The 17,068-nt window shown below is 42.8% G+C and overlaps 1 protein-coding gene across 2 annotated transcripts in view; it reads left to right on the top strand.

Annotated features, from left to right (window-relative positions):
* LOC137780738 (proprotein convertase subtilisin/kexin type 4-like) overlaps positions 1-17,068 on the top strand; it is a 162,589-nt gene that overhangs the window by 87,191 nt on the left and 58,330 nt on the right. For both annotated transcript variants that reach the window (XM_068568930.1, XM_068568929.1), the window contains 6 exons: positions 6,169-6,206; positions 6,959-7,038; positions 7,663-7,751; positions 10,719-10,891; positions 11,865-12,080; positions 12,752-12,855. In XM_068568930.1, coding sequence (XP_068425031.1) covers positions 6,169-6,206; positions 6,959-7,038; positions 7,663-7,751; positions 10,719-10,891; positions 11,865-12,080; positions 12,752-12,855 — 700 coding nt within the window. The remainder of the gene's footprint in view (positions 1-6,168; positions 6,207-6,958; positions 7,039-7,662; positions 7,752-10,718; positions 10,892-11,864; positions 12,081-12,751; positions 12,856-17,068) is intronic.

Here is a 17,068-nt window from a genome sequence, read left to right as displayed (position 1 = left end):
GATAACCTGATTTATCAGACGGCTATTAGAATGTGAATCAGGGGCATTAAAGCAATGGACATTAACGTGCACATTGTTTAAACAACGCCCTGGGACTAATGGATTTAAAATGAATTTGTCAACAGCGTTCTCCGTGAATCTAATTAGTCAAATGAGAGCAAAGCAGTAGAGGAGACCAGAGGACGAGTTGGCGAGCAGTTTAGCAGGAAGAGGAGCAAGTCGTTTACACAGACAGGATTTGTCTTGATGGAGAACCGTGCACTTGGATCTGCGACTATGATATGTGTTGAGTGATGCCGATGGAGACGATCGGGAGGAACAGAGGAAGTGACAACTACTGAGGGAAAATCACCTCTTTCCTCCCCAAGGGTTCTTCATATTATGAAAAATTAAAAACGTATTAGACTTCTGAATAATGCCGAGTGTATATCACTAGAGCGGTGTCATTATCTTCTGGGATGGATAGTCACTATTGTTGCCTGCACTTTAATTTTTCACGATTTTTCAGCACCACAATGATTGAATGGTTACAAGCAGAAGTAGGAGAGAGGATAATAGTTTCCCCAGGAAGTCGCTACATTTATCTGTGGCACTCACACAGATAACAAGTATAACACGGGCGCATCGGCGAAGGAGATGGTCCATAGATTACAAGCAAGTTATAATTACAGGACTTGTTTTTGGCTGTTCGCTTGGTTTTCTGTCAGCAGGAAATGTTGAATATATTTTAAAAAAATAAAGCTGTTGACATTTTTTTATTGTCAACATTATAAACAGACTAATATAAACTATGAATAGATGCTCACAATACAAAAGGCATTATTCTTTTGCTCTATGCACTCCCATATGCACCAAGCGAGTAATAATCCGCAGTTAAAAAAAGTCCTCACAAATGACAGCGGCTTGAGTGAGATCTTTTTCTTTCTTTCTTTCCTTTACTGTTTGCCTGCCCTCCTCCATCCGTGCATAGAGGCGTGTGGCACTTGATAGACCGGCACTTGTGTTGAGTCACAAGACCTTTCAAGTTGTGCTCACCGACCGGCAGAAACAATTGTTAAACTCGCAGGCAAGGTTTTGATTATGAATTGCACAACTAATAACTGTATTGTAACGGCCGAAAGTACACCGAAACACACTCGCAGTGGAAAAAACAAAGATGTCTTTCTAAAGTGGAGAGCTCCATTGAAGGAAGCGTTTCAATGAACTTAAGTCCCGATGCACACACACTTCCTCTGCCACCTCCAGCTTCGTGTCTGGGTCCGCAGCAGGAGAGCTGGCTGCTGGGCAGACAGGGCAGCGGGGTGTGGTGAGGGGGCGGTGGATGCGTACAGCTTGAATACTAATGTCCCACTTTAGAAGTCAACCTCTTCTCCATCCCCACCCTCTGCTCTGTCCCCGTCTCTCCCTGCATCTTATCCTCATCGACGGTTCCCTTCAGTCCTCTCTTTTATCCCATCTCTCATCTACTTTTTTTTCTCTCACCTCCTCCACCACTCTAAACAGTTATTTTCTCCAACTCTCCTCTTCCTCCAACTTGTCTTCTATGTCTCCTCGCTCCTGTCTTCCACTCCTTCCTACCTTCCTCCCCGTGCCATGCAGGCTTTCCATCACCCACGCTCCCTCTACATCCTCGTATCAAACTCTGTCTTTGGCCCGAGATCTCCATCTCCATCTCTCTCTCTCTCTCTCTCTCTCTTGCTCGCTCTCTGTCTTTGTCGTTCACTTCTTAAACCCACACAAACCCAGGTGCGCGCACGCACACACAAACCAGGTGCGTGCGCACACACACACACACACACACACACACACACACACACACACACACACACACACACACACACACACACAAGTCAGTTAATTACAGGCAAGTGTTCACTCCAGCCCTTCTTAAATACCGAGCTGATTAATGAGACGGAGGTGTAGGGCCAGGAAGTCTCACCCTCGGCGGTTGGTGCTACACACCCCTGTCTTTCTGCAACTCTCTCTCTCTCTCTCTCTCTCTCTCTCTCTCTCTCTCTCTCTCTCTCTCTCTCACACACACACACACCTAACCTAACTTCCTTTACTTTTTCACACTTGCAAACGCAAATTATAAGCCATGTGCAGCTTCATTGCAGAAATATTGGTCTAATTTTTACGGCTTGCCGCCTCCTTTCTCCTACTCCAATCAGTAGCAGAGGCAGCCAGCTACTGATTATTGCTATATTTCTTTTGTACAGTAACTCCTTTTGACGAGAGGTAACAGCGAGAGCCAGCCAGGGGGCCCCCAGGCCTCCTCTGAAGTGATGTCGGCTCATTGTCTCAGTGGCGGCTCAGGCACGACTCACCGTCGGCTCAAAATGGCCTCCGACACATCTCTATGGCTGATTTGTGTGTGTGTGTTTGACCCTGAGGACCGGCGTGAATGCTGCAGGAGCAAGGAGATAGAGTGCAGCTGCTGCCGCTGAATGCTGACACACATGCAGAGCAGCAAACGGGCACCCGCACACACCCGCACAATCACAATCTAGACTGGGTCAGCCAGGTTCAAAGCATTTGTATTCATGGAAGGTTTTGCATTGGCTCCACCACCTACAGTGTTTCATCTCACTGTGGAACGTGGCTTTCTTCTTTCACACTCAGAAGACCTTGGACTGTGTTGGAGTGCGTTTATGGCTGTATTTATGGCAGCATGGTGCTACCTGAGTGAATGCACCTGACTGAATGCATTTTTCCACTCGGATCATCCTTGTAAATACTTGAAGGTGAAGTTTTTTTATGCTCAAATTGACCCTTGTGACAGACCACCTGTGAGCATACAGTGCTCCTGTCAATACTGATCCAAATACACACCTGTCTGCTGGACAGAAGCGTGCACAGATGTAGGTGCCAAGCCATTGAGATCTTCCATAAGTTGACATATCACCCATAACGCATTGACACACATTATCAGCTCATTTAACATGTGCTCTTTCGAAATAAAGACAAACATGAGGTAAATGTGTTTGGATCCCATAATGACAGAACGACAACCAGTGTACGTCCTAACTCTTTATCTGGAAATATGTGAGTACGTCAAGACCTTTTGATCGTCGATGTGTCCTTGAGCAAGACACTTAACCCTGGATTGCTCCCCGTTGCTGTGTCTACGGTGTATAGAGCAAAAATGTAACTTAAGATAAGGTAAGAGATAAGATAAGATAAGTTGCTTTGAATAAAAGTGTCAGCGAAACTAAATGTAATGAATATGAATGCATTTCATCATCAAGAAAATATTATTTGCAATAGCATTTGCACTTGTGTCCAAGCACAATATTAAAAAGTAGATCTATATCTTTATCTCGAGCAGGTGAGACTAACTATTGCACCACTCTTTTCTCACGTCTGTCAGAGCTTTTCTGCAACTACAACTTAAACCAACACATTAGAGCCATTCTGTGATTCGGGCCTTTCCTCTATTTGTCTGATAAAAACAAAACAGAAGGACGCTGCGTTTTGTCACTCTGCTACATGTATTCTATTATGTGACCAGTTTCCAAAAACTATAACCGACCTTTTCTCTGCTCCCTGTAGTTGAACTTATGTTCCTGTATTGTTTTTTTCAATACACAACTTATTGATCATGTTATTCCAAGAGGGGCGTCCTTGCCCTCCCTCGGTTACCTCTCCATTCTCCTCTTCCTCCCTTCATCCTTTGCTCACTTACTTGTTCCCTCCTGATCAGCTTGACGTTAATTCCTAAAGATGTCTCCATCACAAACTTGCAGACTGGATCGTGTCCCCTTTTAAACGCTGAGGTGACTCCGTGTGGTCGTCTTTGTGTGATGTTATTACACGCAAACACACACACACTCACGATGCACACTTAGACGTCTTTCTTATAATCGAGTTGAAACGAAGATGAACTCTTAATAAAGGAAGGATTCTTGGTCTCCTGCAGGCATGCAATTACTTTCACGTAACATCAGAGATCCACTGTTTGGAGAGCTGCATTCATGTACTGAGGGACGCTCACAGACTTCCTTATCAAGAGGAGACTTTGTCCCACATTCAGGTTTTATCACTTTCCTTTAAAGCTTGAAAAGTTTCCCCTAATTTGTGATAACGCTTGCTTACACTGCTGTTCTCTGTGATATGAAGGGTTTTAGTTCACCAAAATTGCAAAAACATCTCTTTAGTTGCATCTAACCAAAAAAATATGTTTTAGGCCTCTGCGACAGATCTGGCTGGAGGCCTTACATTTTCTGGTTGACCGTCTGACGAATTGATTTAATTTTGGTGGTTAAAGGTCAAGGTCAATGTGACCTCACGTTTGCATCATTCTCGTGATTTTAATTTCTCTGTAACACCTTTTGGAAAATTCCTCAAATATGGCTTGAAAGTCCACCTGGACTCGAGGACGAACTGATTCGGTGTTGGTCGTCAAAGGTCACTGTCAATAATGTCTATTATGACTAAACTATGACATTTTGGACAGACGTAGACGAAAGCCCAAACTTAAAATTCTAGTTAGTAAATCGTCGGAACTTTCTTTTCAACCAATCAATCATCTTCAATGACATTGTGTTTATAGCTTTGAAGATGATAATTGTCACGTATAGACCACTTGAAAAATAACAAACATGATCATAGAGAGTTAAAGCTTTGAGACGGTAACCTTAAAAAGACCAATGTTGGATCAAGAGAGATGGAGTTGGAGCAGAGGATAAGAGAAAGTCTCCTGATTTAACTGATGATAAATCTGGAAGATTATAAAGGAAAACAGATCAGCCTGAAGGGGGATTTGGAAAGGATATCTAACATTTCATAACTCTTTAATGAATCACTTGAATTCCATATGAAGACATCATGTTGGTCACTCAGTGCATCAATTTCAATCAAAAGTATGCAAAAACCTGCTCAGAATCCTCACTTGGCCTCGTGTTCAGTGTCGGAGTCCAACTTGGCTTAGGCGAGGAGGAAAGTCGGCCAGAACTCTTTCTCCTGGTCCTTTGACAATAAGAAACGAGAAGAAAAAAAAGAGATTAAAACGCTCAGTCTTAACTGGTGAACCATTTGTCTCATACCAAACCCCAGTTAACACAAGGACAAAATGAATTCCAACTCTGAACTGCGCATCAGTCGTCGGAGACCGTGATATGTCGTTGAAAGCGGTTGAAAGAAACCAACTTTAACGCGTCAGAGTGTCTGAAGAAGATCCAAAGTGGTGGACGAGGAGCGAGTCAAGCATTCGTGGTTGTCGACACATAGCAGGCTGACCTGGCATCACATGGCACGCACGGCATGGCAGCCTCCAATGAGGCTTCACCCACCCAGGGCTCCATCCCGCCAGAGCTCAACACAATCAGGCCTCCACGGCAAAAACCACTGATGGTTACCATGACAACCCAGAGGCACTGCCTGCATGGGACAAAGGCTGGCAGGTCCTCTGCGTGTGTGTGTGTGTGTGTGTGTGTGTGTGTGTGTGATTGAGAGAGAGAGAGAGACTGAGTGATGTCTGGCAGAGCAGGCACGGCCCTCCTGGGGCCCTCATTCGTTTGTCTCTCGCTGAGACCACAGGAGCCCTGATGCAGCGGAGGAGGAGGAGGAGGAGGAGGAGGTGATGGTGAGGCTGAGGAGTGGGGGATAACGGTGGGGGGGGGGGGGGGCATGTGACAGAAAGGCAACTCATGTGGAAAAAGGGTGATTTAAAAGGAAAACATGCAGGAAAGGGTGTACATGAATAGAGTGAACGAAATATTTCGAAATAAAAACAGGAGAAATATTAATGCTTTCGAAATCTGATTGACGAGAGATTATTGTTCATTCACTGATCCATCAGTCCTGTGCAATACCTCACATAGTAAAACCTGGATCTTGACAAAACTTGCATTGAAAAAAAAAAAAATGTCACCGTTACAATTTCACTTGACAAACATAATTACACCAATTAGTAGGATACTCAAAATTTTAAAGTTTTAACAACCTGTCTGCCACACTGCAAGTTCAAATGACTGGAAACTGCTCTCACGCAACTCCACGGAATATAATGAAACAACAAGTGCACTTACGTCTGACTGCACTGTTAAAAATGTGCCGCTGATATTTCCTAAAGGTCTTGGTCTGGAGGGCATCAGAGGTCTCCTCCCAGTAACAAATACTCAGATCACAGTCTAATTTAGAACATTTTCTTTTTGTTGTAATTTTCAGGTATTGATCACACAAACAAGGACCTGAAGAAAAACTTTGTAAGTAAACTTGAAAAGTGAGATTTATTATGAACAATAACTGATCCCAAATCGTATTTAAGCTGGCCAGTAACGTGTTTCTAGTTATCTCCAACACGGAAGATCTCAAGGACGGCTGTGCAATGTAATTTCTGACTCTCTCATCTTGTTACGAGGTTACAGTTTTCCATCACTGCCGTTCGTGTATTGACTTTCTCCTTAACGGCTAAACTTCTCTATTACTTAAAAGCTGAGACAATAAAACGTTCATAAAGCGATGAAGCTGTTTCATTTCGTTAGGCCGGTGTTACAGTGGCTAACACCGAAAATAAAGCATATGTGCACTGGCAGTGTTGTTTGCTCCTGACTTGTCGTTTATAATCCTATAGGCAGTTTGAAGCACACAGGCCAACTTGTACTTTGTCAGAGCAGATTGTCTGGCATGGATAAGCCTGGCTGGAGAGAGATACATAATTGCTCTTGTACGACACTGCCAAGACATCCTCCTCCCGTTATGCCTATATACACTGGCAAACCAGTCATTCAAACATGCTCACTTTTTACAAGGCACGCACGAACCACGCAAACCGTCACAGGCATCTCCTCTGTGACAGTGATTTGCCGTCAGTCAGGAGAGAAACATGTTGACGGACTAATTCAAGTGCCGGTATCAAGCGTTTTGTCACGGGATTCTTTCATTTCCTCTCATGTCACTGTGATGTTTTGCTTCGAGTGTTACACTGTGTTCCCTTTGTTTTCTGCGTGGATTACAGGAAGCCCTCGCCAGTGTTGACCTGCATGTTTTACACAGTCTGTCACTTGATCCAATGCCAGTTAGAGACGAGGAGAACAGGTAATGACGTGACAATGTCTTCCTACGTTTTTATTCTTGGGAAACTAAATGAACTGTCGAAATACCAAAAACCAGAGCGACAAACTGTGAGAAATGAAGTATTAATGTGCCCAATTGTAAGATGCAAAAATGTGCATATCTGAGCTAACCGTAGTAACTTAACCCAGCACGAGGCCACTAAGCATTCTGATAACCAACGGCATTTTGTGGAGTTGAAGGTTAAAATGTTTTAAACTCCTGGTTCATATTCTATATTAGTTGAGTAATATCACAAATCATACATTAAGTGGTAGTTCTCAAGCTGAAAGTTTTTTCTCCTGTAACATACAACTATACCATTTAAAAACATTAAAAATAAAACAAAAATCTAATATGTCTTGGTTGTCTAAGTAGTGAAACCGTGTTATGTAAGAAAAAAATAAGCAAAAGTGTAACATCAAACTCTTTTCATTTACTGTGGCCAAATCTACGAGCTGCGGGCCAAAAGCTGTCTGCTGCAAGTTTTACTGGACGACCTGTGGGGGATTTAAAAAAAAATCTCGGGTCATCACAGCCCGAAAATCTCACATCTCTGCCTGTCCAGTCTCAGTGTGTGGCTAACATCTCATTCCCCCTGTGTTCCAGTCACGGTACCCGATGTGCAGGGGAAGTTGCCATGGAGGCCAACAACTCCTACTGCGGTGTGGGCATCGCCTTCAATGCCAGGATCGGAGGTGAGGAAAACAATACAGCCTCATCAAGACAGTGGGAGGCAGCGCATTGTGGGTGGAATGCAGTGGCCAAGACTATGACATGGCATTTTCAAAAACACTTTTAGTGGGTCAGTAATTTCTTATCAAGTAGTCTCTGTCATGTGATAATGTAATGTCTCATTCCCATTTGGAGTAGACTACAAAAATACTATAAAGCAACTACAATCTGGGCATCCGAAGCTTAACATGAACATTATCTCCGTAGGGCTTTCTGCATTGATCCAAAACATCTTTAAAATAAAGAGGTGGATTACGAGATTGATTCATTCAATTCCTGTTGAAAGTAATAGTTACAGGATGTCTTGGACTGAGACAGTCTTAACATTCCCACAGAGATTTATAGAAAGTTTACAAAATGAAAAGATAAACAGTTCAAATGTAAATGTATTTTTACCCGCATACTGCAGTGAAGACTAGTCTAAAGAAAAAAGCATTCTGACATTTAGTTTTTGTCTCCTGGTGCTGAATTACAACATCCTAATCCTCATCCACTGTGAAGTCACACGTGTCTGTTTGAAAGTCTTTAAGAGGAAGTTTGGGTTTTCTTCTCAAGAAAGAGTATGTGAGCCTCTGCTGTTTATTCCATGCGCTTTGAGTATGTGTGGCAGCAACAGGCGACACAGTGACTGGCTGCTATTGAGCCGTGCTGACCCTATTTAACAGCTCATTTTTTTAGTGGAAGCTTGAGTAATGGCTTTTTTAGTGTTGGATGTAACATTGGCGCGGGATGAATGAACTGAATACACAAGATGGCCCATTTTCTGGTGTGAAATCAAAGATTTTTATAGGATACTCTAAGAGTGCAATAAACCATAAGTTAATGAGGAGTACGCGCTATGTTTGAGTAAAAACAAAATGGCTCAGATCTGAACGTGCTGTACAGACGCCCATACAGTGATGCCATCAGCAGGAAACATGGAGGAATCCCTCCGTTGAACCTTTAACCCTTGGCCCTCCCTCATTTGTCAGAGGCTGATGAGAGTCTCTTGCAGAATTGACTCCAAAAGTTAGTCTTAATTTTGCGTTGCACTAGTCTCTTTTTGTTATAGCGAGTCTGGTACACAGGAGATGAGGGGCAAGACCCGAATGAAAGATGCACTACTGGTTGCTGATGAGACCCGTGTTCACTGTCTGACAACGAGGACTGACTGAGCTCTCTGTGTGCTTCTTGAAATGCTCAGGGAATGCATGAGGTCCTGCTAGATTTGATGTTGTTTTAAGTATACCAGTAAAATGTGAAGGTGATGAATTAACAGCCAGAAGACAAGTTAAGCCTGATGAGTCATCTTAAATGGATTTGTTTGTCACAAAAACACCTGTTATCTTTTCTTTTGAAATACATGTTTTAATGCATTGCAAATGCAGATTATATTATAAGACAATAAGACAACTACAACGAGGATATACACCTTTTTACAATACAATCATCACATGAAAATGAAAATGTGAAAAGCCTCCTCAATTTAATGGAAAAAATGCATTTGAACTGGTTGTTACAGCCATGAAAATATGTGTTAAGCTGTCTTACAGTGGATATTATCACTATTTGTGTATTGTTAATAATAATAATAATAATAATAATAATAGTATGACATCTGATTTTTTTTTTAAAGGAGATAAAATAGAGATAATCAACTCCTGACTCCTCTGACAGCGTCTGTCAGCTCTCTGTTTGTTTGTTTTTTGGTCCACAACTGAACTGTTTTGGTTCACTCTCACCGCTACATGACATATTGGTATATGTTATTGACATATTTTAGGTCATAGCAGGCAGCTGTTGGGGCAAATGTGGCTCCTTCATAGAGCTGGCTGTCCGAAGATCTTCTGATCCTAGTCTATGACAATGTTTCCTTGATCAAGACACATAACCCTAAAATGCTCTCCTGCGGTGTATGAATGGGTATGAATGGTTCGATATTCGTTACCATGAAAGTATGAATGTGTGTGAGTGGGTGAATGTCATGTAGTGTGAACGTGCTTTGAGTGGTCAAAAGACTAAAAAGGCACAATCACGATAAGAGTGCAGTCCTTTTACCCTCCCTCTTAAAGCTCTAAAAAGTTCAGCTTTCCCTCTCCAAACAGCTGAGAGACAAAACTCGTGACTCAATGGTGAACATAGTGAAGCATGGAACAGCCACAGAGACAGACAGATATTTCCCACAGGAGGGTCAAGATTCTCCATGTAAAACACTTGGTATACAGGGCAACACAATAGCTTTCCTTCAGCGCTACATCAATAACAACACAATGAACAAGCACATGCACAGAACTGCACACTCGTACAAGTCATATTAAATGGACCTTTTGTATGTGTCTGCAGTAGCCAGCAGGGAGGAGTAAAGCTTTTCTTACGCGGCATCATGGCGCAGGCCTCCACAGATGGCGTCTCCCCTCAATGTGTTAGTTGCAATATTCTCCGAAACGCCAAAGGGCATACAAACAATATAGTCACATTTTGGTGAATAGAGCCTGTGAATATTGTTTTAGTTGTGTGGTTTTATTTGTTTCGAATCGTTTTCCTACATTGCTCTGTGACGCGATGTTCTTGCATTATTCGGATATTACATTAGGATATTATATTAGCAGGATATCAGCGGCATTGGATGGTCTTAAAATTACATAATTTATGCCAATTACTTCTGGGAAAATATGTCATCAAACAAAAGTAGTTAATGTAAAATTAACTGTCATCAGAAATATGACTATAAGTAAGGGGTGACGCAATATCACGGCATTGACAATAACTGCTTATGAAGATGGCACATTGCATTAACTCTAACAATCTCAAAACACTATCTTTGTGTCTGTTTTGAAGCAGCGCCACAAAACAAAATGCTTGTCGGCACATCTTTTAAAAAGTGTCATTTTCCTTTTCAGTTTTTCCGCATGCCTCCCTTTGATCTGTGTGACCTTTTCCGATCTGTCCAGGTATCCGCTTGTTGGACGGCTCTGTCACTGATGCCATGGAGGCCACAGCTCTGACCTTCAACATCCACTTCATCGACATCTACGTCTGCAGCTGGGGCCCGCGAGACGACGGGGCCGCGATGGACGGGCCGCACAGCCTGACAGCGCGCGCCCTCCGCCTCGGAGCTCACAAGGCACGCCTTTCATCTCCGGGTTCACACTGCTGTCCGTCAGATGTAAAGCAGACATCCACACAGTCAGAGGAGCGGAGCTCGGAATAACAAAACTATTGTGTAGACGGATTCAAACGCACACTTATTTGTTTTGAATGGTTTCCAACTTCATACCAAGTGTTTCAGATAAGAGGGGCATTTAGAAATGTTGAAGATCGGTCCATCTTCCTACCGGTCCTTTGGGTGTGCTCTCCAATTGCATTGACTTGTTTGGGTCTTATTGTGGTAAATAATTCCAAGTAATGCATTGATTATGGAGCGTCCCCTGGGCCGAGGGTTCAAAGGGTCCCAAAGCCCCCCTCTAGTCCCAGACTTTGAAACCACAGTTATTGTCATCGCTCAGTTGAACCTCAGATGTCATCTCTTACGTTTTCGAGCCCAGCGGCCCTTCTTGTTATTCCTCCATATTTTCGATGTATTCCAAATCTGACCTCTGGAGCTTCTCAAAAAAAAAATTTGCGATAAGTGCCTTTTAGCTTGAGTTCACTTTGGTTTTATTTGTGTTATTTGTGCTCGTGAGTTTGGAATAAATAGTACTTCATCCACATGGGGCTGAACAGATTGCTGCATATCAAAATAACTATAAACAGAAGCTAAATTAAACAATATCAAGTTCTCTCATATGCACTTGGTTAAACCATAACTATCCACAACTATTTTCATCGAAAGGGTACAAATTTAGCACCATGAATTGATTCAAACAAAAAATAACAAAAATTTGTCACTCTGAAATTCTCTCTTGAACGTTTAATTGTGTTCAATTGATGATATTTTTCTAATCCTATATTTCATCCTTATTTTTGAGCGTGTGACATACATTTCTATATGTGAAATTCAAAATGCTCTGCTGACCGCTAGATGGAAACATTCTTTATGAAATCCAACTCTCTTTTCTTGCTCTTTCACTTTGACGTCCCTCTGTTTGTGTTTCCAGGGCCGAGGTGGGAAGGGCAGCATCTTTGTGTGGGCGGCAGGTAATGGCGGGATGTATCGTGACCACTGCGGTGCAGACGGTTATGTCAACTCTATCTACAACATTGCCATAGGTGCCGTCTCTCAAATGGGAAAGCCCGCCTTCTTCGGAGAGCCCTGCCCCGGTGTGATGGCCGTAACTCTGACAGGGTCCCGCGTGGGAGGCTCACTACCTCTGGTTAGTGTGCATGTACCACCTAACACATCTAACAACAGTGTTTATCATTAATTAGTCCATATATATATATATGTGTGTGTGTGAATGTGTGTGTGTGCGCGTGTTTGTGCCAGCAGCCCTTGCTCTTTGGCTCCTGCGAGCTGTGAGAAGCCTGTTAAAGAGCAGCGACTGGTGTGATATTTATAGAGGCCTGCCAAATGACCTAGGTGACTGCTGGGCGCGCACACACACGCAGACACACAGAAGCAAACGAGTGTTAATTGGAGGTAAAGCGTGGCTGCAGTGGCTGAGAAAAGGAAGAGGAAGAAGCTGAGGTGTTGATAGCAGAGGTAACAGTGAAAAGCCAGGAAAAAAATAGAGTGCCAACTCCAGGGCTACAGAAACCGACCATTTTATCAGTGTGATGTCACCGTTATGGCTGCCCTTTCCCACCTCTCATTAGGAGGTGGTCAGACCAGACGCAAGTTGTTTTTTATAAATTGTTATCTGTGTAAAACTGTGTTCTAATGGCTGATTCCTGGCTCGATTTGCTGCCTTCTCTCTCCTAAGAACCTTCCATAACAGAAATTCATTTTAAAAGAGCAGTTAGGCAGAACAGCTCGCAATCTACGTACCAATATGACATCCATGGAGCTGCATCCTGTGACACATTCAGTTTGTTGTCCCTCCAGGTCACCGTGACCAACATGGACGACGGCTGTGTTACACACTTTCCAGGAACATCGAGCGCTGCTCCGATCGCTGCAGGGATCCTGGCTCTTACATTAGAAGTGAAGTGAGTGCCTCTCTCCGCCCAGTGCGACACCAGTAATACTACAACAGTAAATGTGATACCTTATTGATTTTTGTGGGGACTCTGAGAGTTGCTCAAGGACACTCCAGCAATGTGTATGTTTACTGCATGAGGCGCTGCAGTCCCCAGCCCTGTTGTGTTTGACCACATTACCCAAGACTGCTCTGTTAGAAGTGATTTTCCCACCAGCCCTTTAATGTGCTCGGTCTTGAAATCCTCCGCTGTTTGTTCTGAGGGCGCAGTACGCTCCTCCTCTGTCTGCTGTAAATCCACCCAGCAGATTTAGTGTTTATTTTGCAATTCATCATTCGATTTGCAATTATCAATAGATTATTTTGTGCATTAAATAAACAAAATGTTACCCCGGGCCATGGGAGAGGTCTCAAATAGATAATGTTATCCAACTGACCAAAACATATGAAGACAATGTGTGAGAGACAATGTTTTAGAATAATTGCTTTGTACAGTACATGGCTTACATAATTACTCAATAATCAAAGTACAGTCATATTTTTAGCACAAAGTAGACTGTTGAAATAATTCTTACGATAAAATCCTGCACCTTTGAATTGTTACTTGTCTCTCTTCAGCGTTCCCACTCCTCTCTATTTATATTATTAAAGACTATGTGAAATTTAGGAGACCTGTTTCACGGTGAAATTGAATAGTTGAGAAGTATACAGTTAGAAGAGGCATTAAAGTCCAATCCTTCACATTTGATTGGATCTCTAAAAAGTGGGTGGACTTTAGAGTGATACTGAGCTCAAGATGCTCGTTGGCACAAGAGGAAGACGAGGGAGAGACAAACAAGAATCTTTGAACTTCAAGCCGCCAGCGGTCAAACTTCCTGATTATCAGGTGGCCAAACTCGTTGTTTCGAGTCATCTGGTTTTATCTGCATGCTTGCTGTGTCGGCTAATATGATCCACGAGCCGTGAAGTGCAGTTTTTTTTATGGCCAGTGGGGCTAGCTAGCTAGTCGCCCAAACCTAAAGGCGTGTAAAGCCGCTTCATAATTTGGTTTTTAACAATTGGTGTTCTATTTAATTTGTACGACAATTTTAGTCGGAGTCTTTGCATAAATGAACTCTCTTCTTGACCCTCGGCTGTTTGTATTCTTCTGGTTTCTCGCCATCCGCATGATAGGAACACCATCAACACAGCCACTTAACCACACACATTCTACTGACTTTGAACTTGGGCGATGGCGGGTTAAAGTCTGTTTATTTACATTTGCATTCTCACGTACGACTCCTCTGGGTAATGTTTCAATACATTCAGGGTTGCAGTGCTTGTGTGAAAGGGCCTTCAGCCCCTCTTTTGTTGTAGATCATCTTTCGCTCCTTTCTTTCCGAATCTGCAAATATATCACCAATCCGTTTTCTTCTCTCCTTTGTCTCGTCTGCCACTTCCTACCATTTCCCAAGCCCCCTTTTTTCTTCCTCCCTCTTAACTCGCCAGCTGTCGGTGTGGCCTCGGGCCTGGTGTTTTGTGGCGGTATCAGCGGCGTCTACGCCTCCTTCATGTTATGGATGGTACTAGAGGCCGGCTTTACTGCTCCAGCTGTCATGCCACGGCGACTCAGTCTCAGTCGCTTGGCTGTAAAATGGAGCGCGGGTCCCCTGGGCGAGGCGACTCCCAGGACATTACTGTTAAAGGCTTTGTCGTGACCCGCTGCTACTGACTAAACTATATATCACCTCTCTCGCTCAGATCGGCAGCATTCTGCTCACGTCTTTATGGAGCCGTGGTCCCTCTCTCTCTCCGCCTGTATATCTTTCTGGGTCTCTCTTTCTTTCTGTGTTTCTCACACTTGCTCATTCTGTGTCTCACTCTGTCTCCCCACATTTCACACAAACACACTCACTCATATATATTCTGCCGTAGTCTCGCTTTCCCTCATGCAAACCTCAAGTTTTTCTTTCGTCACAAACAACCTGCCTGAGATATTCATACAGACATGAGGGCACATTTAATACAAATCCTGGTAATTACACATTAAATTGCTACATTACCTCCAACTCCCTTTTCTCCTCATGCAACTACAATCTTCAGCTTTTCTATATCGAATGTGAAACGCTCTAACTTTTCTTGCAATCTTTTTCCTTTTTCTGTTTGTTTTTACAAAAAAGCGAACAGACCATGAGATGTTATTGGAATCGCACAAATCATATTTGTCATTCCTGATATGATATTGGGGGTTCCTGCTGGCAAAATTGGACATCGCAGCACACAGTGCAGATACAAAAAATGCCAGAGAGCGTAAATGAGCGAACAATGTGTTGTCGTCCATGTTGTCATTATACCCTTCAGTGTGATGGTGTCACTGTCTATCTGTCTCTCTGACACTGTGTTGGCCTGTCTGTCTGTGTTTCCATCTGTCTCCATCCATCCGTCGTGACGCCTGTCCAACAAACCATGAGGACAGATCAATTCTTCGCTCCGCTCTCTGTCTCTGACTGTTTGTTTGTTCACTTTATCACCGTGTCAGCCTCTCTGTCACTTTATGTTTCTTTCATCCAGTCTCCCAGCCGTTCTGTCCATTTGCTCGGCAAGAGCTGAACTTCTTTTTTTCTTTTTTGTTCTCATGTTTTGGGATTTTTACACCTGCTGTATGTCCACCCTTTCCTGGTTTGTTTATTTGGGCTGTCTGGAAGGATGGATTGTTTCCTCCTTAATCTTACTCACCTCTGCTCGGATCAGGTGAACTATTACCTATAATCTATATCTATACTATCATTCAATCACACAGAATGTCGGACATAAAAGACAAATTAATGTATTAACGTTATGAAGCAGTGGTTTATACACTGCCTGGTCAAAAACAAAGTCACCACCTGGATTTAACTACTACTGCCTCCTGTACAAGCCTGTGGGGGCAGTGCTACTTTCTGGGGTCTGGGGTTGCTGCAGTTGGTCAGGTCTAGGTTCAGCAATGACCAGGTTATTCCATCAATGGATGTTTTCTTCCCTGATGGCACGGGCATATTCCAAGATTACAATGCCAGGATTCATCGGGCTCAAGTTGTGAAAGAGTGGTTCAGTGAGCATGAGACATCATGTTCACACATGGAGTCCAGACCTTAACCCCATTGAGAATCTTAGGGATGTGCTGGAGAAGTCTTTAAGCAGCGGTCAGACTCTACCATCATCAATAGAAGATCTTGATAAGAAATTAATGCAACACTGGATGGAAATAAATCTTGTGACATTGCAGAAGCTTATTGAAACAATGCCACAGCCAATGTGCGCTGTAATCAAAGCTAAAAGCGGTCCAATGAAATATTATTATTATTATTTTTTTTTTGGTGGCGACTTTTTTTTTTGGCCAGGCAGTGTGTTTGAAACTGATACAGCTGAGGGTTATTTTTTTGGGACATAAACAATACATACAAGTCGACAGAATGCGTTATTTTCAGCTTTGGACTTTAAACAGTAAAAAAGTGAAAACAAAAACATTATCTGATCATTAACTCACTTCCCTTCCGCTCCTCCTGCCTGTGTCCATTCAACGAATCAGAGAGATAATGTATAAAACGTTCTCTGTGGGGACTTGAGGAGTAATCAGCCAGTGATCTCAGTGGGGAGAGCACATGGAAAAGTGAATCCACTTGCTCTAATTGGTCTCAACTCAAACAGTCACGTGCCAGAGGTGAGCACACCAGCACACACAGATGCACACACACTCTTCTTGTCGAGCATTTGAAATGCGTTGAACAAAGCATATGAAAACAAAAGAACGAAAGGAGTTACTTGGTGGCTATTAGATAATTCTACACATCTAACTAAAAACTATAACCTCTGTGTCTTTGTGTGTTCGATCTACTTCACAGCGGGTGGGTGTATTGGTAGTGCACTGTGGGAGTTGTGCAAATTGGACATGTGATACATTCAATATTACTATATTTTGAATAAACAAACACTACATTTTTATGTCAACTAGATATCAACTTTAAACATCATCAAAATGATTGTTTGTGGGGTGAACAAACAATCAGTTTTTTTCTGGCCTCCTGTCTAATTTCATTGGCTTGAGAAGACAAAATAGAAAAGGGCTTCTCAATTTACCAGTCCAGTGCTGAACCAGACACACACATACACACAGAAATACAGATCCAAACTGTCCATCACACACACATTGACACACACCAACACACTCTGGTGTTTGTGTACACATGTACTCATTAACCAGAGGA

Source organism: Clinocottus analis, unplaced genomic scaffold (assembly GCF_023055335.1).
Source record: "Clinocottus analis isolate CAN_PGR_092001 unplaced genomic scaffold, fCliAna1.0.p SCAF_9, whole genome shotgun sequence".
Classification (NCBI taxonomy): Eukaryota; Metazoa; Chordata; class Actinopteri; order Perciformes; family Cottidae; genus Clinocottus; species Clinocottus analis.
The sequence above is the reverse complement of the archived record's forward strand: the minus strand, read 5'-3'. Positions and strand labels throughout refer to the sequence as shown.